General features: G+C 51.3%; 1 protein-coding gene across 2 annotated transcripts in view; it reads right to left on the bottom strand.

Annotated features, from left to right (window-relative positions):
• The window catches only part of DPYSL3 (dihydropyrimidinase like 3), a 36,396-nt gene extending 18,848 nt beyond the window's left edge, over window positions 1–17,548 (bottom strand). The window contains exon 1 of one of the 2 annotated variants that reach the window (XM_080555248.1): window positions 17,207–17,548. In XM_080555248.1, the coding sequence (XP_080411374.1) occupies window positions 17,207–17,533 (327 nt within the window). In that variant the 5' untranslated portion in view covers window positions 17,534–17,548. Of the gene's footprint in view, window positions 1–4,273; window positions 4,439–17,206 lie in introns of those variants that run through there. The other variant, XM_080555249.1, reaches the window with a different exon arrangement.
• Window positions 17,549–20,879: the final 3,331 nt, after the last annotated feature.

Raw genomic sequence — 20,879 nt, 5'->3', positions numbered from 1 at the left:
CCTCAGATCACAATTAGTGCACTGTTCCCCTGCCAGAGCTCGCCTGTGCTTCTCCACACCCACCGTGTCCCCCTGCCAGCCAGTGTCAGGCTGTGCCACCAGCCATTGTTATCAGACGTGAAGCTCTGTCTGTGCAGGGAGCAGGCAGGCGCCACGGCAGCTCCTCTCCGCCAGGCCTGGCAGCGGCATGGAGCCACGCGTACCCCCACGGCCCCCGCCCAGCCCCTGGCTGCAGATGGCAAGTGGGAACCCGGTTCCTTGCCAGGGCCACACGCCGGGGCAGCGCCACAGCTGCAAGGGGTCCCTGAGCACAGCCACAGGCAGCTCTGCCCAGCTGCTGGCACAAGGCTGCTGCTTGTCCACCTGGCCCACGCTGCTGAGCGTGTCTCAGCCGGTCCCTGGGCAGCTGGCGGCAGCCCTCAGGTCACAGGAGTGGTGCCTGTCATGAGCCTCCACTCCTGCAGGCACAGGCACCCCCCCACAGGTCAGGCTGGAAGCATCCTTCCAGCACAGCCTTGCATGGCTCACTGGGATCACCACTGGTACCCAACACCTCTGCTCTGCTGGGCAGCACATTGTGCTGGACACTCTGTCCCTCCACCTGTTGGCATTTGGAATCAGTGCTAAGAAGCTTTCAAAACCACTACCCATTCCCTCTTGCCCACACTCTGCTCCTTACGCTCTTAAGCATCACCTGGTCATCTGAGATCCCAAAGTGTCAGGGGGTCTCTTAGCATCTCTTGTGTGATGTTGCAGCAGGAAAGGGAGGCAGCTGCCTCCAGCAGGATGCTGGATCCAGCCAAGAATAGAGCTTACCTTGTTGACAAAGCACAGGGGTATAATTAGGGTAGTACAGAAGCAGGTGTGTGGCTTTACTGCTCTTTCCCTTGAAAAAGAATAGACACTAATTGCTATGGTGTGTCATCAGCGGCTGGACGTCTCCTCCTTATTAAGGGACCACACCAGAGTATGGAAAAGCCCCAGGCTGGAATAGCAGGGCCAGCAGAACTGCTAACTGCACATGTTCTTCCCCATGACGTGTGGGCTGGTAATGAATACCACAGCGATGGCTGGCAGTTTACCAAACTCTGCCCAGTGAGTAACTGAGGCTTTTCTCCCCACTTGCACCTGACACAAGATGCTAACCATCCCTGTGCAGACCTTACTGTTTCCAGAAACATCACAGAGATGCCATCTGTGGGCTGTGACAGGGTAGCTGAAAGGGAAAGGCATGGCCCACACCATGAGAAGATATGGGAACTCCAGTCTACCTGGGATGGAAAAGACTTTTGTGACCAAAGCACAAAGACCAGGACATTTTGTTTCAACCAGCAGCTTCCTTAATAGCTATTTTGTGAAAACGGCATTTCCTCATTTTGGTCTTCCACTTCTCCTTCTGCAGGAATGTTCACGTCTTGTGAATAGCAAGAAAGGAGAGGAAGAGAGGAAGTATCCTGATTATATGTTGGAAAACAAAACAAAACAAAATTTTTTTTAAAAAGGAGCTAATAAAGAATCTCTCAACAGACACACAAGGTTCAGGGTGACTTTTCTCCTGAGCCGGGTATCCCAGCACCAGTACACATCTGGAAAGTAACAGCACATTTACTGGTCTCTAATGCACTGTGCACAGCCAAAGGCCCAGTGAAGAGCAACACCCTATCACGCTGATGAAGCAGTCACTGGGAAAAACAAAAAGATTCAATAACCCTCCCCTCCCACCTCCTCATGTTTGCTCCACACCACAACCAACAGATTTGCCCATATTTCCAAATCTTTCTTCATGACTACAGTCTTGTCTGTCATTCTGTCACATGTTACTTTTGACCAGGCTTTTCCAGTTCTGTTTGGGAATAGTTCCACACTAATTTACCCCACACAAACACATGCACCCTTCACTTGAGCTTCTGGCTTCTTCACTAAAATGGCTTTCCTAGAAAAGACCAGAAATCGCAAACAGATCCACCAGGCAAACTCTGGTTTTCTACAGATCACTGTCAGAAACTAACTGCTAATTCTGACGGCAATGCTGTTGAGTATGAGACGAAATAAGAGGGGAGTGTTTGTGCATCTCCAGAATTATGCTAGACAGTTCAAACAATAGCTGTCAGGAAGTAAAACCATTCAGATTTCCAGTGCCTTCACAAAAGCCAAACCTGCCTGTTTGTGGGGTGAGAGACATGGTGAAAGCACTACTACTCCTTTCATTTGCAGGCTCAGCCACTGCCTCGGTGCTATCAGATTTGAGACTGACGGGTGAGTTATCTGCTAGCATTCCTCTGTGTACCTTCATACTCCTGACCTCTCAACTGTGATGCTTTGAAGGTCTTTGAGATATCTTCTATCCTAATGGCACAATACAGTCTCCAAAATTTCTCTTCTAACAAGCACAGTTTAGCTGACAGTCTGTCATCCCCAGAAGTTGCTGTGTGTCTTGACAGGCAAGAATAGACTCTGGGGTGGAAATCTAGGGAGGAGGAATAAGCAATCAACACAATGCCCAGGGGAGGCATGACCTGCAGAAAGGGACTGCAGAGGCTTACTTTGAGGGAAGCCAATATAGTTGAGATTTTCTTTCTGCCATACTATTAAATGAGAGAAGACCACCCAAACACAGACTCCACTGCATTGCTTCCCCTGGACCTCAAAGCATGTGTCCAGGAACATATGGCTATTTGACCAGAATTTTAGAATCTCCACCACCCCAACCAGAATGTGATGATGCTGCAAAGCAGGGCAAGCAAGTCCTGGAGGGCCCTCACCAAGCTGCAGAAGTCACAGGAGAGAACCACCTGTGGTGTCAGCTCCCAAAATGCCACTCACTGGCAGCATTTTAAGCGTCAGTAGGCGGAGGGAAGGATTTAACAGAGAGAAAAAAAAAAAAGGCAACTTGTGAGACTTTGTTACCACTGAGGTGAGAAAGTCCCTGATGGAGTCCAGAGGAGCAGGGACAAGCCCCCATACCTGTAAAGTGTATCACAAAGGTCCTTGCTGAAAACGACCCAGAGAATGGGGAAAATCCCACCTCCAGCAATAATGTTCTTGTAACCAGTCTAGGGATACTGAAAAGCCAAGATTTGTAAAGAGGTAATATTGCTTATTAAAGCAATTGGGTTGAGAATCTGGGTTGACAAAAGAATTTCTTTTTATAGTGGTTAATGACCTTTGTGCTTGTTTGGGAGTAATTTGTTCACATCTGTACATTAAAAAGCACAATGAAGCTTGACTGCTTTGTCTTTCCTTTTTCTTCAAGAGGCCAAAGCTGTCCTCAGGAGGAAAAACAAGAGCTATATGAAGTCAGCAGAAAGCCGTCAAAAAGATGAAAGACCCGATTGCTTTCCCAGCAAAAAAATCCCCATGCAGCCTCCTCCAGGAGGAAAGCAGCTGCACCCCACGAAGGAAGGCGCAAGCTGGATCAGAGCATGAAAACCCTAGAGAGAGCGACACAGAGAGGCACCCGTGGGACCCCCGTGCAGCTGGCCTCCCTGCAGCTTCAAAGAAAACATGTCAGCCAGCCTTTCTTCTCGCTGAGGTGGCACGAACGGGCTGTGATCGCGGTAGGTGTGGTCCCCTGCACTACTGCGCCAGCAATGGGGACCGCCGCACCTGATGCAGCAAGAAAGAGATCAGCTCGGAATCCAGCGCAGCGCCTCCGAATACGGAGAGCACCTCGCGGACCACGGATAAAGAGCACACCAGACGGGCTGCAACCCCGCCCCGGCGGCTTTCTGCTCGCCTGCCGCCCGCCCCACCTGCGCTCCCGCTGCGCGCTGCTGGGGACAATGGGAACCAGCGCGGGACCCCGCGCCCCGGCCCCGGCCCCGGCCCCTGCCCGGCGGGACCCGGCCGCGCCGCCCACGGCGAGCGCCCGCCCGCAGCGCCCGCACCCGGCCGACGCCTCCGCGGCCGCTGCCCCCCCGGGAGGGACCCCCGCGGAACGCGACGGGGCTGCGAGCCCGGGCCGGGCACCGCGCCCACCCGCTGCCACGGCTCGGCGAGAGGCGGCCCCGGGGCGGCTGCCGGGCTGGACCCGCGGGCGCTGCGCGGGGAGCGCCGGGCGCCCCTGCCGCCGGCACCGGGCGCGGCTCCGCCGGGCGCGGGCGGGCGCGGACACCTGCGCGGGCGGCGGCTCTTTGTCTGCGCGCCGCCGCGCCGGCCCGCGGCGCCGGGCACCGGCCCCGCACCGCTCCCGCCGCCCGCGCCCCCGGCCCCGGCCGCGCAAAGGGAAGCTGGGCACCGGCGGCGCCGCCGCGCCCGGCCCGCGGGCACGCACCGTGATGCGCGGGATGTTCTTCTTGCCCTGGTACGACATGGCGCTGCCCGGCCCGCCGCCGCCTGCGCTGCCCTCCTCCGCCCGGCTCCGCACAAAGGCGAGCCCGCGCCGCGCCCGCCGTGCCCGCCGCCACCGGGGACCGGAGCCCGCCCCGCCCGCCCCGCCCCGCCCGCCCCGCCCGCCGCCGCCAGGGGGCGCCCCGGCCCCGGCCCCGCTCCCTCGGCACCGCCCCCGGGCGCTCCGCAGCGCTCGGCGCCCACCGGCAGCGAGCGCCGCTCGCCCGACGCGGCTCAGCGGCAGCGGGCAGCGCCCAGCCGTGCCCCTCCGCCCGGGGAAGCCCCGGGGCCCGGCCGCTGAGGACGAGCAGCGCAGCCGCCCTGTGTGGGGCCAGGTCCGTGCCTGGGTCGAGCCTGCAAAGACAGCAGCCGAGGGAGCTGGCCACCAACGCGGCTCCTTGCAAGCTAAAAATTGTCAAGGTAATAATAGTAAATTAAAGAGATTTCTGAAGGAACGGGTTATTTTGTACTGTCAGAGTGCATCTGGATCACCTTGGATTTTCCTTCAAAAGCACAAGTATTGGAAACAAAAATACAATGCAGTACACACCTGACTCTGACAACCTTGTGCCCCATGTAAACGCTACCAGTGTTGGCAGCACAAATGGCCTATGTATTTCCTCAAATGCGATCTTGCTGAAGCTCTTAGAAAGTTTGAATGGATACACATTTCTGCTAAGTCCAAAAAACTTTCACCACCTTCAGGTGAGTCAGCAGCTTCTCAATAACTTACTTATCACTGCCAGGACAACCAGGGCATCTGCAAAATTGCATGGGCTGCACGGCCCAGCTGGCCCATTGCCTCCTGCATCCCACCCCACAGCTGGAGCAGCCCAGCAGTCAGCAGGAGGGCTGAACGCCTTCCCCTTTCCCCATGCATCCATGTGTTGGAAGCAGTCTGCAGGTGTCGGAAAGGGCATGGAGGAGCAGGGCTGGGCTGGTGCCTCTTTGACCAAGAAGGGGGTGGGTAGGAGATACAGTACCAGACTGCAGCGCTCCTGCCACAACGCTGTGATGCACCCAGAATCAGTCCTGGACTTTGGGGAGATTGGACTGGCTGGGCCTGGCATGTGAGAAAGTTGCTTGACCCTCATTGCCAAACCTCCTGAAACTTCACTCACCTATTTTCTAGAAAGTTTAACGGTATCCCCATGCTCTGTGGTACCATGTTATTTGGTGTGGTGTCAGCAACAAAAAGAGCAGCAGTTAATTAGATAAATGACTATGCAGATATACGCTACTGACTTGAGTTTTCAGTTTCAAGAGCTGGACTTGCATCAGCCCCCTGGATGCTGGCCAGCCATGGTGACTTCAGAGCCTTCCTCTGTGCTTTCCTCCTGGTTGCTGTGTGACGCTTGCATAAATACACAGCGTGTTTTACACTGCCGGGGCCCCAACACATTCAACACTGAAAAAGATTTCTTTTTCATAGGGCCTCTTCAAGGTGCAGTCAGCAAGGTGTTACTCACATGCTTCAAAACATCCTCAATACGAAGCAGAGCCGACTGGAAAGTTATTTTAAAATGGCAACACTCTTACAGCTCATACCCTCAGAAAAACCTGTAGAGATAACACACAATTAGATGTTAATGTATGGCCACAATGGGTGATAGGAGCATGGCAAGGAACACCAGTAGTGTGAGCAGAGGAACAGGCATGTGCTGCTGCAAGGATTTTGTCTTCGAAATGGAACCAACTCTGACTGTGGCCTATCAATGCTCAGCTGTTGACTCAAGACATGTCTGTAAAGATCAAGGTGCTGCTGACCCAGCTCTAGTGCAAAGGATGAAAATAGGTCCCACCAGTCTTACACAGATGTGATCAATGGTGCTTTTACAGACAGACACAACTGAGGTACAGTGAATATAACCAGTGGTGGAATAAATCAGGGCTCAAGTGTCATAATGTTTAGCAGATGTTCAGGGTGGCTCATCCCCGTGCAGTCTCCTTTCTCCTGTATGTATTTTTGCATAATATCATCCCCTCCTCTCTCCTAAACAGTCAGGTTTTCAGAGTCTGAGCTACCTTGGGGCACAGTGAATCCAAGAGATGGGAACGCATCTGATGAACTCTCTCTAGGTGGAACCTCTGGCAGGATGTGCTGCCTCAAGAGGCTGGTCAGGCAATCCTACTCCAGCACACCAGGAACTTCCACCACACACAACCCTTTTTCTTGTGTGTGAGTGTGTGTGTGTGTGTCTGTCTGTCTGTGTGTCTGTCTAGTCCTGAAGGAAGGGGGTGGCTGACCCAGACCTGTGGCTCTCTCCACACTCTGTCCTCTCCCCATCGCTGGGGTCACCCTTACTTCTGTGGGAGTGTCCAGCTCCATGCAATGAGTGTTCACAAGTGTTTGATGACCATACTATCAGTGCTGCTGGCTCCAGCTGTCCCATTCTCTTACGTTCAACTTGAAAGCCAGAGTGAGAGGAAACTGGGAAGAAAGCCCACTGGCTCTGTTACTGAAAAACACTTACAGCCATACTGGCTTTTCCACCATCTACACCATCTCCCAGAGGCAACATGGAGCTCTGCAGCCTCTCAAACTCCCACTCAGGAGCAGACAAGAATGGGAAGGAATCTGAGGCTCAGCTGTTCATGCTGGACACACATGAGGTCTGCCAAGAGGCAGCAGGAGACAGCCTCCATATTGTACAAGGCAGGTGGGGGGCCGTGACACAAGTTTTTCCACAGTGGAGCAACTCTGCTTAGTTTTATCCTGGCTAGAATATACACTGGGGCTTTGGCAGTGGAAACAAGGAGAAAAAATAACAGATGTAAGGCCTGAAACAAACTAAATTTCCAGGTCAGGACTTGATGTTTTCAAGGAACTGTCATGTTAAAAGCACTGGGTATTACTGCCACTCCGCCCCAGCTGGATTACCACATGATTTCAATCACATGTCCAAACTGACATTAGGTAAGGCAATTGTTCAAGCCAGAATTTATCTGCTGTCTTATTAAGGATTAGCAGAAGCCAGAGTAATTTCAGGACTGTTCTTTTCTTCCTCCTTTGGAGTGAGGCTACCAGTGATGCCATCCACAAAACCCTCATGAACCAGCTCCAGAGCCTGGCAGACATGTTGCTTCACAGAACATGCTCGAGGCTCCAGAAAAGCCGAAGTCCCTGAAGGGGGCTGCCCTTGACCATCAGGAGCCCATAGCAACTCCAGTGTGCCAATGCCAAACACCGAGACAACGTCCCTATTGAAACAGCAGTTCCCAGCCTGTGGACAACCAGAGGTCTGTGGACTACCCTACGCTCTTCACAGGCAGCAATTAAGAACAGGCCTAATACTAGTTAGCTTTATCCAATTTGACAGGACTCCTAACTTTCACCCAAGCTGAAGTGAAACAGGGCCAGAGATGGAGGGAAGGTGGGTGACCCTGACGCAGCCTTCACCGAGGGCTTTTGCTCCAAGTTGCAGCTGAGAGGCCCGGCAGTCTGCAGGCTTCATGAGTGACCAGGTGCCTTGCTTCCCCCAAGTACACTCGGACAGCCGGTGCTCGGAGGCACAGCGAGACTGAGCTCCAGAGCACGCCCTGCCCTGCCTGCTCTGAGGCTGCCGCAGGCAGGCAGGGGACTCCAGGCTGCTGCTCCCAGGGACAGAGCTCATTCCCACCAACAGTGAGCAACTTCCCCACAGACCAGTTAAATGAACACCTACCTAACCACATTTCAGCTGGAAAAACCAGCCAGGCTTAAGATAAATAGCCAAAAAAAAAAAAAAAGAAGAGAAAGAGAGAAAGGGAGAGAAGTGAATAATAATTTTAAAAGCACTTTGAATTTCTGTTCTATTTCTACTCTATTCTAGATGGTGACAAAACTACATTTCAAATAATGACAGCAGAACCTAACTGCTATCTTCAAAAGAGACAAAACTCTGGAAATAGTCACTTATGGGACTAACTCCCTGAGGAAAATGAGTGCTAAATCCTTCAGGAGCCCAGCCACCCACGAGCAAGTCTGCCTTCAGCCCCCAGCTCTGACACTCACTCAGACAGGACGTTGTTGCTTTCACAAATGTCCCCGAGGATTCTCACAGGCCCAACAGGGCTGCAAGGCCTCTGAGAGCTGAACAAACCCCAAACTGCAAGAGACAGACCCATCCCTGCATCACAGCAATAGAGCCGTGCACCCCTGAGCAGGCAGGCATGCAGAGGAGGCAACAAGGCAAGGGTGAGCTAGTTCTTCTCTTTGCCAGAAACAAATGAAGTTGAAATCAAACATGTCAAATGGAATATGCTAATATGTGTACATGAGTGACTGCTGCTTTAAGGCCTATTAATTCAGTTACAGCCTGGTCCTGCAGAACACTGAACTGGGTGGCTCAGCAAGTGCTCTTCCTCTCCTGGGGAGCTCAGAGAGCCATGCAAGGGAGAGGCTGGGCAAGGGCTGGCAGCCCAGAGGATAGCTCACAGGCTGTGGGATGGAGCCGCTGTCCTCATCACCCTGCCCAGTGCCACCACCATCATTAGCAGCACCTTGCCTGCTCCAGTTCCCCTTTTAGAAACACAACAGCAATGCACAGAGCATAGCAGAGCAGTGTGTACACCTTGGTTTTACGACAGACTACGAACATCAATGTATTAGCATTAACACAACCACAGCCTCCCGGAGCTTGGCAGCCAAAGCTGCTCCCCTGGTCCCTTCCCACACCTCTGCACAGGATGAGCCACCAGGACCCAGAGAGGAGGAGGCAGCTCTCAAACTCATTTCAGAAATGACACAAGGGAAAAAGGGAGGGGACAGAAACCTAAGAGCAAGAAGGTGGCACTGGGTTTGCCAGACACAATCAAATGTGGCAGCAAAAACTGAATTTGTAAATGACCCTGGAGGACACGAGTGCTTGAAACTTGAAAGTGTGTTCCTGATTAAAGCAACAATAGGATGAAGAATAAGAAGCGGCAGAGCATACAGCCACACCTGCAGGAAAAAAATGTGGGGTGCCCAGATAGAGGTTTGATTCCTAGCCAGAAGAATTGCTTTTCTCCTTGCATGGTCTCGTATCCCCGGCAAGGATTCCCGAAGCAAGCCTGCTCAGGGCTGGTGAGGGTGCTCCTTCCACAGGATGTCACCAGAGAGCTGGGCCAGTCCCTTGGGGACCCCCCAGCCCCGCACTGCAGCCTCTGACCCATGCCTGGTGCAACGCAGCTGGGAGGGTCCTGGCCTCACCTGCACTGACTGCTCCATGCCCTCTGACAGCTCCATCCCCACGGCTGCACGGGACACAGCTTATTTGACACTGAGCATGGACAGGATCCGTCCAGCAATGCTAGGGTGGCCAGGCTCCTGTCGGGCCCGGGACAGGTGACACAGTCTCCACCAAAGCCCATCTCTGGCCAAACGCTAACACCGAGCCTGGAGGGGTATCGCTCCCACTGCATGCTTTGCTCTCTCCACAGGGTGAACTCTGGCTACACAAGAGCATCTGGATTTCCACTGAAATGACTCAACTCCCTCTGAGTGCAGAGGAGCCAGACCAAGCCCATGACACAGAGGCACAGAGGTGATGTCTTCCCCTTCACGTGCAGTGCAAGGAACAGAAAGAAGGTCTGGGTGTTCTGCTCAGCCTCACCACTATTCTCCCCTCAGCTGAATGGAAACACCCATTGCTGGATCCAAACCCACTTGCTCTAAAATGGTATTCAGCTCGTCCCAGCAGATCGATGAGAACAGTGCTGCTGAATCCAACCCACCACCAGGAGCCAGCCCAGCAGAGCCAGCCAAGGCACTGCTATATTTTCCAGCTCCTCAGCCTTGTCTCCAGGAAGTTGCCGGCATGTTTGGTTTTTGTTTCTTCCTCCCGTTTCCTCTGGCCATCATAGAAACTGCTCCCCAGCAGAAAAATCAACTTTCTCCACCTCTTTGCAGAGGTAACAATGGAAGGGGTCTACATAGGGAAACTCCTAACTTTGCTCCTGAGGTTAAGCATCAGAGCAAATACAGCTCTAGCTGGTCTCCACTATGGTTTTCCTCGGGATTAGGGCGGACTGTCAGTGACCAGCTTTGCACTCACTCAGACCACTTCTGCAGAGAAGGCCACACAGAGGAAATAACTTTTCTGGGTCTCACAGTGTTCGTTTCCATCACAAATGGGGCTTGTTTCTTGCCCCAGTCCTGGAAGTGTTCAAGACAAGGCTGGAAGGGACTTCAGGCAACCTGATCTAGCATGGTAGTTGGAACTAGATGATCTTTAAGGTCCCTTCCAACCCAAATCATTCTATGATTCTATTTTGTGATTCTATAATTCCAAAACCTCCTTGCTTTCATGTCACTTGCAATGGCCAGTCTGCCCAGTGGAAGCCAGGAATGAAAGGGCAGGCGTGAGCTGTGCAGGACAGGGAGGAGCTCATGTCTGAAGAGGCCGTAGTAAACACCCGTGGGTCCTGGACCTCAATAGCTTCAATGCGGGCCTGGGTGGCCCAGCAGCCTTGGGCAGCCTGCATCCCACTCCTGTGCTGAGCTGGATTATTACAGAACCACAAAAATGGCAAACCCATAAAAAAGTACCAAAGAAAATCAGCCGGTGCCACCAGCACATTCAACATAATCAAACACAGCACCTGCTTGGTTTTTTTCTGATATGACACCCATTAGTGTTTAAGCATAAAGACTGCCACTAGTGGTGGCCAGAGCAGTACAAGAACGCACCTGGGGCTCCCTCAGCACTTCAGTCCCCGAGGGTGCATCCCCCCCAGCTTGGCTGCTCACAGGCAAGACAGCCCAACATCAGTTACGGGATCTACCATCTCCCACACAAACAACCAAGGCAGGAGGTCACACACTGTTGGGCTTTCTGCATTCAGTGGAAAAGGCATGGACTGACTGTCCCAGGATGATCTGGTGAAAAACCAAAAGGCTCAGTGTCTACACACTCACGCACTGACTACCACCTCTTGAAGGAATCTGTCATCCACGCTCAGGTTCAGGATGACGACTGGGGGTCTTGGTATCTGGGGGGATGAATTAATATTTGCCTACAGGCTATTTTCTTCAGACTTAATGGTTCAATAAATTCTGTCAGGTTAGGCATTAGCTGGTACCATTCCAGTGGCTTTCTCATCATTTCTAAACCAACCTGAAGGACTGTGTACCTCTGATTTGTTTTTCATTTTTTCTTCCACCACGTAAGAGTGGCACCAACTTCTTGGGCAAAGCACTTAAGATTTCATACTCCATTAACCTGCAAAACTACTGACTTTGCTCTGATATCCAACATCTGCAAATCCCAAGAACTACTGCAGGTTTCCACAGGCCGCATTTCTCCTCCATCCCCTTCCTCATGTTCTGCTAGCTGTGACTGCCGAGCAGGTCTCCTTGTCCCCAGTTCATGCAGCTACGACACCTCCCGAGCAGAACCCACCCCTGGCCCGGCCCTGCCCAGCCAACACTGCCCGCACCCCCCACACACTGCATGGGACAGGGCTGCCAGGGCACAGGGGAGCCAACACCATGTTAGCGCTCCCTCTAGCACCTACGTTTTGCAGTCCCGTACTCTAGAACTCTCACCTCACCAAACACTCTTCTTCCCTGCGGGGCAAGCAGGGCCAGATTGTTCTGACCTGCTGGAAGTGCTGACTTCTTAGACAAAAACAAAAGGAAAAGCTAATTTAGGATGGAGCCAACGAATCTGCTATGGTCAAACCACAACACTTCAATTTAAACCCACTGATGCTTGTGTTTGACACTTACAACTGTGTGCATACAACATGCTTGAAGGGATTTCCAACACAGCAAAAAAACTTCAAATGAGAAAGCAGTGAGTTTTGCTTTGTGAATCTCAAAATGTTTAGCTACAATTCAGAATTTTTTCATTGTTTTACTCTTTTCTAAAATGTGCTTTGCAAAAACAATTGCATGCAACTTTGCAATGACAACAATAAATACCCATGTGGCTCATCCAGAATTTGTTTGGCTCCCAAAATCTGGTTACTGATGAAATGCTACCTGCTGGGATGCTCACGCTACGTGACCACCCCCTGGCACCACTACAGTGAGGTGCTGTGTGAGGAAGCCACACGCTTCTTCCAGCTTCTGCTTGGAGCCTCAGACCTGCAGACGGCTGCAGGAAGCCACACTTTAGAAGGACTTTTGATAGGGCCCCCAGCCACATAGGGCAGAGGCAAAGCATCGTTGTCCCCTTCCCTGTAGCTGAGCAAGTTCTTGTGTAACCATCACCCAGGAAATGGCTCAGGATCTGTTACAAGCACAGATACGTGGGAATCAGCCCTTCGCTTCTGCATCTCACCCTACAACCAGCAGCTGGGCAGGGACACAGACCCTTGTACTATGCTGGGCTGGCACCATCCAGAAACACTTCAGAGGAAAGATGCAAAGCTACTGAATCAGCAATGTCACCTCCTGCTGCAGGTGTTTTTCTTGTGGCATCCCCAGCAGAGTAATAAGCGAGCCCACTGCTGATCTGTGGTTAGTGGAGGAACAATCTCAGCTACTCTGGAAGCTATGCATGAGAACAGACTTTTCCTCATGCAGGATCAGGAAATATTGCATGTGCACATCTTGCTATGGTTTCCGTCAACCTTGGAGACCATATATACAGTATTAAAGGAAGCATCATCTCCCTTATCTGCTGGAATGAGCCATCACTAGAACATGCTGCATACTGTGACATTCATGGCCTGCATGGTGATTCCCCATTGCCTCCATAAAATGTGCCAGAGCTAGGACATATTATTGGCTGTCAAATGCGGGGGGAAATAATACTGGCTCTGCATTTTAAATATTCTTTTGTGCTATCAGTTCGCAAAGGCAAAGAGCATGCTAAACTGTGTCACCGACATAGAAATAAACTCCTTTCCCAGCACACAACGCTTTTTACACCAACAGGCCAGAATCCCTCTAAATCCCTGCAAAGCTCTGACCACCTACAGGACAGCTTAACAAACTTGGTAGTTTTGTGTAAGTGCAGGCAAGTACCTGTATCCTGTCATTAACAGCCAAAGAAATGACCAGTTATTGTTCTGCAGGCAACAGCTTTCTTAAAAAAAATAAAATTAAATTAAAAAAAAGATGTGCAAGATTTTTTTTCAATAAAAATGAGTGTATTTAGCATAAAACCCCAGGAATTACAATATAGGTTTTACTCTTGTATTTGCATTGTTTGAACTAGTTCAGTGGCCTGGGTTTGTTCCTATATTCTACAGAAATATGAGAAATAAAAAAAACCTTTCCTCAGCTCTCTGTTGAAGGGGGTGGTATGGAGGCTATGAATCAATGCCATCAAAGTGCTTTATGATCACTTGCATAAATACAAGATTTTAAATGGTGCTAAAAGGACGTGCACAACTGCAATTTCTAGATCACACTAAGTTCGCTAGTAAGGAAAAGACTGCTGTTGGCTTGGAGTTTCTGCCATAAATTACTGGCAATGGAAAAAAAAAAGCTGAATGCTGAAGTCATAGCAAATTTTACGAGTGTCAGAAAAAGAAAAAATAAGAAAGAACAGAGTTAACTCAATCTTCCTTCTCCATTTGAGGCAGCCCTCTGTCATCCCAAGATTTAGCACAAACAATATGAGTGGTGTCACACAACTGGATGGGACAGGGCCTGCGTGGTGCCGGCCACCTCCGGGAAGAAGCCAATAGCTGGTGGGAGGGTCCCCATGGCCCGCTCAGCGCAGCGCGCCTCGCCCCACTGCCTCCAGCTAGAGCCCGCTCCCTTGCAGCCTGGCTGACGGCACAGCCTCAGCCTGCGGCGAAGCTGCAATCCCCTGTTTGTGGGACCACGGCCAGTTGCCTTGGAAATGACGACTTCACTGCAGAACTACGCAGCAGGATGGGACAAGAAGTCTGGGGTAAGCATAACAAGCCAAGCACTCCTCGCCCGTGTTACTGAACAGAAGGATGGAGAGCAGGGATCCCGTACAGCTGAGCCCCGAGGAGGTCCATTAAGGAGGCTACCACAGGCTTCTGCTTTACTATTCTTCTAGGCACCAAGCACAGAGGAGACCCTGTGCCTGTAAAGCTCGCTCCTCTACTCCTCAAAGCCACACCGCCTCTGCAGATGCCCAGGAGCTCAAACAGAGGAGCCCTGTAGGCTGTATTGCAACATTACCAGCCCCCCCATGAATGCCCCCACCACAGGAATTCAGAGGGTGCTGCCTGTGAGCCACAGAAAACTCTCTCTGACTTCATTATAGTAAAATACATGATGTAATCTGCAAGTCCAGAAAGCTGTGCAGGCACACAGCAGCCCCCACAGCCCCGACCCCAGCTGCCTCCGACTCTCTGGCCTGAATGACTGGTCACTGCCATTACCCCCAAATCAAGTGGCAAAGCTCAGACTCCCACTGATGAAGCAAAGGCAAGGCACCTAACTGCTCTTAAACATACACTGTGCAGTAGCACAGCAGTATTACTTCACTGTGCCTGAATCCACAGCTCTGTTCTTGACCTTCCAATAGGCTTTGCAATAAAGTGAAGTGAGGTTACATCTACCTGGTCCTGTATTATGCTGACAGGTTGTGTGACACTACATACTATTACAGGGCAGTTATACATTGCAGTTATCTTCCTGCAGAGATAGTGGTGCTTTAATTATAATTAATGCCCTTAAAAAAGAAATGGTGTGTTGGTATGTTATATTTCCAAGAATTTGTTCATTGAAAAATTCGGATATAAAACTCTATCTGCTGCTTTCTGCAGAGGCAAGTCCTTTATTCTCAGCTTTCCTAGTAAATAGTTACTTGGTCAAGGGTAGGTCACTTAACCTTTCTCTCTGTTTCTTAATCTGTCAAATTATTCAAAGAAGTTTGATTTCAATTTGTCTTGACAAAGGAGCTTTTGTGTGCTCTGAATCTGCAAAAAGTTCAATGCAAGCAAACTCTTTGTGGTTGTACAGACACATTAACTTGCCATAGTGTGGCTCAGTATGCAAGATGGGTGTTTCCCATCAGGACTGTTGTACTCCGGGACACTCTTGAACTTGAAAGGTGTAGTAAAAAGTCATATGATTCCTTCTGGTCATGCAGTCACAAGAACATTTATATGTGAAGCTTCCCACCTTCTCGGGCACTAAGTGCAGATTAAAAGGGCTTGGTTGCTGATGCTTGTCAGGCGGAAGGCCTCAGAGGAAGAAATCTAGGAGTAGAAAACATTGGGAAGAGAGGAGTTGTTGAAGGAAAACCTCAGCTACAAAACTCTGGAGACAAGGGTCTAGTCAAGACCTTAAAAGGGAACGACACTGTTCCAAGTTATTGGTACAGCTAATACAAAGAAGCTCGGAGCAAAGCCTGCAGACGGGCTGTCACAAGTTTCCTTTTCTTTTCCAACAAGCAGCAGCTTAATGTTACTTCAGTGTTCAGTTCTGCAGCTGCTATTTGAACCATACAGACAAGGTCAGTGCTGACAGGAATAGCGTTAATTTTCTTCCCGACTCAGTAAAATGGACTGTAAAAGGAGCAAAGCTCAACAGCAGGAACCAAATATTGTGCCAATAAGAAACCAGAAAGCAGAGACTAAAGAAATGTGCAAGGAAGAAACCTCAAAGCAACCAATTGCCTAGCTAGAAGCTCTTACAGAAGACAGCAGTCCTTGAGGACCGCCTGATGCTTTTCCCAAAAGGCATAACAGGCCAAGTCATTGCACTTCATTGCTTCTGCTCCCATCAGGCTCCAGATGGTGAGTTTAGTCCTCGAGATCCTAAGTGTTTGCATTTTGTCAAAATTTGTACCCTGGATACAAGCTGAGGTTTCTGCAGAATCCTGACATCACCACATCATTTCTTCAGGCTAAGCTGCAAGGTTGCTATTTAGTTTAGTGATTTTTGCTTCCATTTTTTAAAATGGACTTTATTTATTTCCCCTGTTCACCCTTGAAAAACAGTGCCCTTATGCCTACTATTTACTGAAAAGTTTAGCCTCAGATTTACTCACTGACCCACAGGCCAGCAAGTGCCTCATACGTAAATGAGTAACAGAGTCACTGAAATCCCAACTGAAGCATTTCCTCAGCGTTATTAACTTAACGATCTTCCTGCCAAACTCACACGGGCGTATATGGGATCAGAACCAAAAAAGCAAGCAATCTCAATCTATGGCTGAAGAATCTATGCTGCTGAGCTAGGAGAGTATTTATTTATTACTTTGAGATCGGTATGAGTTTAGGAACTTTGTGCCTGATGCTACCTTCGCTGGTGTCAGTTCCAGACCAACGTGATGTCCCCAGCTTCAGATACGGTACTTCTGATTTGTGTCAATGCAAGATCAGGATCAGGCTGGGATTACTTCAAAGAGTAACAACTCCAAAATCCCTTCTTTGGGGGAGGAGGGGGAGATGTCCTTTCATTCAGGTTTACAAAGAGCAAACATAGTAAAAAGAGTCAGCTATTCTAATGCTTAGCTTTACCATTCTTGGTAATGGGGTGTGGATCGTTTGATTCTATTTCCAAAACTCGCCGACATAACACATCGCAGGCAGAAGCTCTGCAAACTCTACGATGACAGCAAAGCCTTCTTTCTCCTTCTTTCCCTCCTTTAAGGAAGCGCAGGAGGACACTGTGGAGCCTCCTGGTTAACCAGAACTAGCAGGAAAAAAAAACAGCCTGAGCTCCAGCGGCAGCCCGCGCTGCCCGCAGCTCCTCCGAGCACAGACTTCGCTGCAAGTTACTGTTCGTCACGACGGCGCAGAGCGGCTGCCCCCTCCTCCTGCTCCGCCCGGAGCCGCCGAGCCCCGCGGCCCCGCGTCTCCCGCGCTGGGCTCCGGAGCCGCCGGGCGCAGCCCCGCGCAGGAGAGCGGCGGCAGCTCCGCCCGGCACCGCGCCCCGCTCCGCCGCCGAGCCCGAGCCCCAGCCCCGCCGCCCCGGGACGAGCTCCGCCGCCCCGCGCCCCCGCCGCGGCCGGCCGGGCCCGGCCCTCACCTTGTCGTCGTCGGGGCACAGGTTCTGGAGCCGCTCCTTGTCCGAGGCGGCGCGGACCTCGTCGGGGTCGGGGTCGGGGTCGGGGCCGGGGCCGGGGCCGGGGCCGGGGCCGGGGTCGGGGCCGGGGCCGGGGCCGGGGCTGGCGGCGGGCGGCGGGGCGCGGCGCTGCCCGACGCGCAGCGCGCCGAAGTCCAGGGTCTTGCTCTCGAAGGCGCCCTCGACGCTGCAGAAGAGCCCGCCGCGCTTCTGCCGGGGCGCCGCCGCCGCGCCCGGCCGCGCCAGGTACACCGGCAGCTCCTCGCCGCCGCGCCGCCCGCCCGCCGCCATGCCCGCCCGCCCGCCGCGCCGCCGGGAGGGGGCCGGGGCCGGGGCCGGGGCCGCTGGGCGGGGGCTCCTCGGCGGGGCGGCCCCGCGCGGCGCGGAGCGGGGCGCGGGGCGGGGAGCGGGGCGGCCCGAGGGGCAGGCGCTGGGGGCGGCTCGGCGGGCCCGCTCAGCAGCGGCTCCCTTCCTTTTGCGCTCCGGCGCTCGGAGCGGCGCTGGTGGCCCCGGCACAGCTCCGCCTGCAGAGGGCTCGCTGGGAGCCGGGCGCCGAGCGGGCGGCGGTGGCGGCAGGTGACGGCGGGGCGCGTGCGGCCGCGGGCCCTGAGCGGCTCATCCCGAGCCTCGCTTCTGGCCGCTGCCACGGCCGCGGGACGGGTCCGGGCGCTAAAGCGCGGCGGTGGTGCGCAAGCCACCCCCCGAGTGCTGCAGCGCTGTGATGTGCCCGGCCGCACCTCCAGCCTCTGCGCAGGGACAGAGCTGGGACTCACACCTGGGCAGGCACAGAACCATCGCGCTGCTGGTTCTGCTAGCACGGCTCGCTGGGGCTTGCTCTCAGCAAATAGGCATGTGCAGAATTGCACCAGCAGCAGAATCGGCACGCTCAGGAGGTTTTGGCTTTGCAGATAATTGGGTGCTGCCTGCAACCTGGCTTTCATAGGCACAAGGCAGTGTGTCATTCCACTCGGGGCCACAGCCACTGCACAGGCACAGTCAGTCATGTTACAGGTACACGCAAGCAATGTGAACTGCACAAACCTACAGAGGATGTAACTGTTCACACATGTGCATGCATGCTGTCATGCAAACATAATCAGCATGTAAGCTGCGTGTTAGCTAATTTAAGCTTTGAGAACTCCATTACAACTGCATTTCAAAGGTATAGGAGGCCTGAAAGATGGGAGCCAGGGATGAGTCTTAAATATGCTAATTGGTGTTTAACAGAGTAGCAGCCTGTGAAATCCATCACACAGCAGCAAAACTAGAGTTTTAACTTAAAATTCTTTTTCCAAGTACTTGTTTCTTTACACAGAACATTTGTCCATTGTACCTGGGCTCAACATCCTGCCAAGTAATTCCTCACACCCCATGTTTGTGCTATGATATGGTGTCGATTATGTTTTTTTCCACCCTTTTTTTATGAAAACAAAGCAGTGCCATTGTCTCTGCCAGTCCTCCAAGGACTGGTGGTTCTCACTTCTGGAAAAATTTCCAGGGAGCCTGACCCATCATGGAAAACAATGACCCTGTGATTATGTCTGGAGAGGGAGTTTGTGGGCACTGTCTGACAGAGGCTTAAAGTTATGTGGGAGGAAATGGTTTGGGATTGTTTCCTTCCTTTTGCACTGTGTGAAGCAGTCTGCTTTTGTTACTGGATATGTACCAATGTAATTGACTCTGTCCTTTTTTTCTCCACCTAAGTGGAACAATCTACAAGACCTCGAATTTTTGACTAATTATTCAGGTCTGAAGGGTTAGGAGAAAAGAGGATGCACTAAATATAAACACTAGTATAAACAAAGTGTGTCAGTAAACTTGGATGAGTTACTTTATCAGAATCGTATGTCTTCCACAGCAGAGTACCGGTCAGTATCTACTCTTAATCACCCTAAAGTAACATCAGAGAGGGTTAAACTTCATTGTTCTTGTGATATTATAGAACTTTAACATGCAACAGCCCCAGGTTTGCAGCTCAATGAAATTTACCCTCAGGACTTTGATCCTGGCCAGAGCTCTGTGCTCGCCCACCAAGGCCAGAGAAAAGCTCCATGCTGCTACCACTTTCAGGTGCAGCAGCAGTGCTTGGCAGCTAAGGAAGGAAGCTTTCCTTCAGATAACCAGAATGAGTTTGCTTCATAGTTTCCTCTACTATAGAATAGGCTCTCTGGGCAAACACTCTCTCAGACGCTTACCAGGGAGACAGCCAGTGCTGACCAAATAGCTGCACACAAAATAGCTGCCCACCAGGTCTCTTCCTTAGTGAGGAATGAATGAATTTGTCCTCTTCCTGCTGCAAGCTGGGTCCACTGAGCATAAGGTGAGAACTGTTAGCCAGTTTCTGCCCCATCAAGGCAGAATTCAAGACATCTTCTTCCAGAGCCAGTGGAGAGCGCACTGCAGGCACTGAGCAGACCCCTGCCTTCTCATTGCCAAGTAACAGCTCCTGAGGAATAACCCTTTTACAGGACAAAACGTGTTCCTCAGCCACAGGCTGCCTGATTGCTTTGTGCACTGACCCTGAGGAAGGTATTGTGAACCCCTTGTTTTGGCTGGGGCCTCTCCATATGGTTATGTAGCTTTATGGAGAATTAAAATTCCTTGGAACAGGGCCTGGCCTTTGTCTGGTTCAGCAAATGTGCAAAAGTTTCGGCATTGTACTTTAATAGCAGTATTTATTTAAATCCTGGTTCTTGTGTTTATCTTTCCTAGTGCTTTGCTGCATAAATGGTGCATTGAAGTTATTTGCACTGCTGAAAAAGTACGGGGGCTGTTCTTAGAAGTGGAGGCTTTAAAATCTGACTTTTAATGGAAATTATTCACTATAAAAGAGGCAATTCTTGGTTTTAATTTTCTGTCGTCTACAGCACTTTCGCATTGTTCTTGTGCATTGCCATTCACTTTTAAGATTCTTTTTTGTCAGGTGTTTTAAGGCCTTTTGTTTGAGATTATTATGAAAACTGAGGTTTGGGTTCAGTATGTGTTCAGTGCAATAGCCTTGCATATGAGCCCATTAGAATGCATTATTTTTATTTCTGTATTTGTATGTCTTCAGATCAGATTTGAGGCTTAATTATACAATGACAAAACATCTGTCCCCTGTAATTAAGCATGATTTCTTTTCTTTAAATCACATGTTTTTATGCTAACTGACAAAAGTGCTTTTCATTCAAGCAGTCATGAGTGGTGTGTCTTCAAATCCTGCTGGGAAATTTGATCTCCTCTTGTTTGTCTGTGCAAAGTGGATGGGAGATATAGATCAAGGACGTGATTCCACGACAAGGCTGCCTTCCCAGACTGAGCCCGAGGAGGATGGAGATGGCAGGCATTTGAATTCATGTGCATGGGGACCTGCTAGAACTGATGCATCAGCCCCACAGAGTATTTCCCTGGCTTAGTGACTGCACTCATTTCTTGACCACAGAACAAGTGCCTGTCCCTCATGTCAGCAGTCTGACTGAGCCTGTCAGACAGGCATTGCTGGTCATATCTCAGAAGAAAACAAATAGGTTAGTATTCTGATTTAGCAAACAGAGTTTATTTTAAGGGAAATTACATTTTGTGATGTCAAGTTTCTAATTTATGTCCAACTAGACTGTGTCCTTCTATCTGAGTAAGAGCTGCTTTTATTAAGCAG

This window comes from Anser brachyrhynchus (genome assembly GCF_964034855.1).
Source record: "Anser brachyrhynchus genome assembly, chromosome: 14".
Lineage (NCBI taxonomy): Eukaryota > Metazoa > Chordata > Aves > Anseriformes > Anatidae > Anser > Anser brachyrhynchus.
This window is presented reverse-complemented; position numbering and strand designations above follow the sequence as displayed.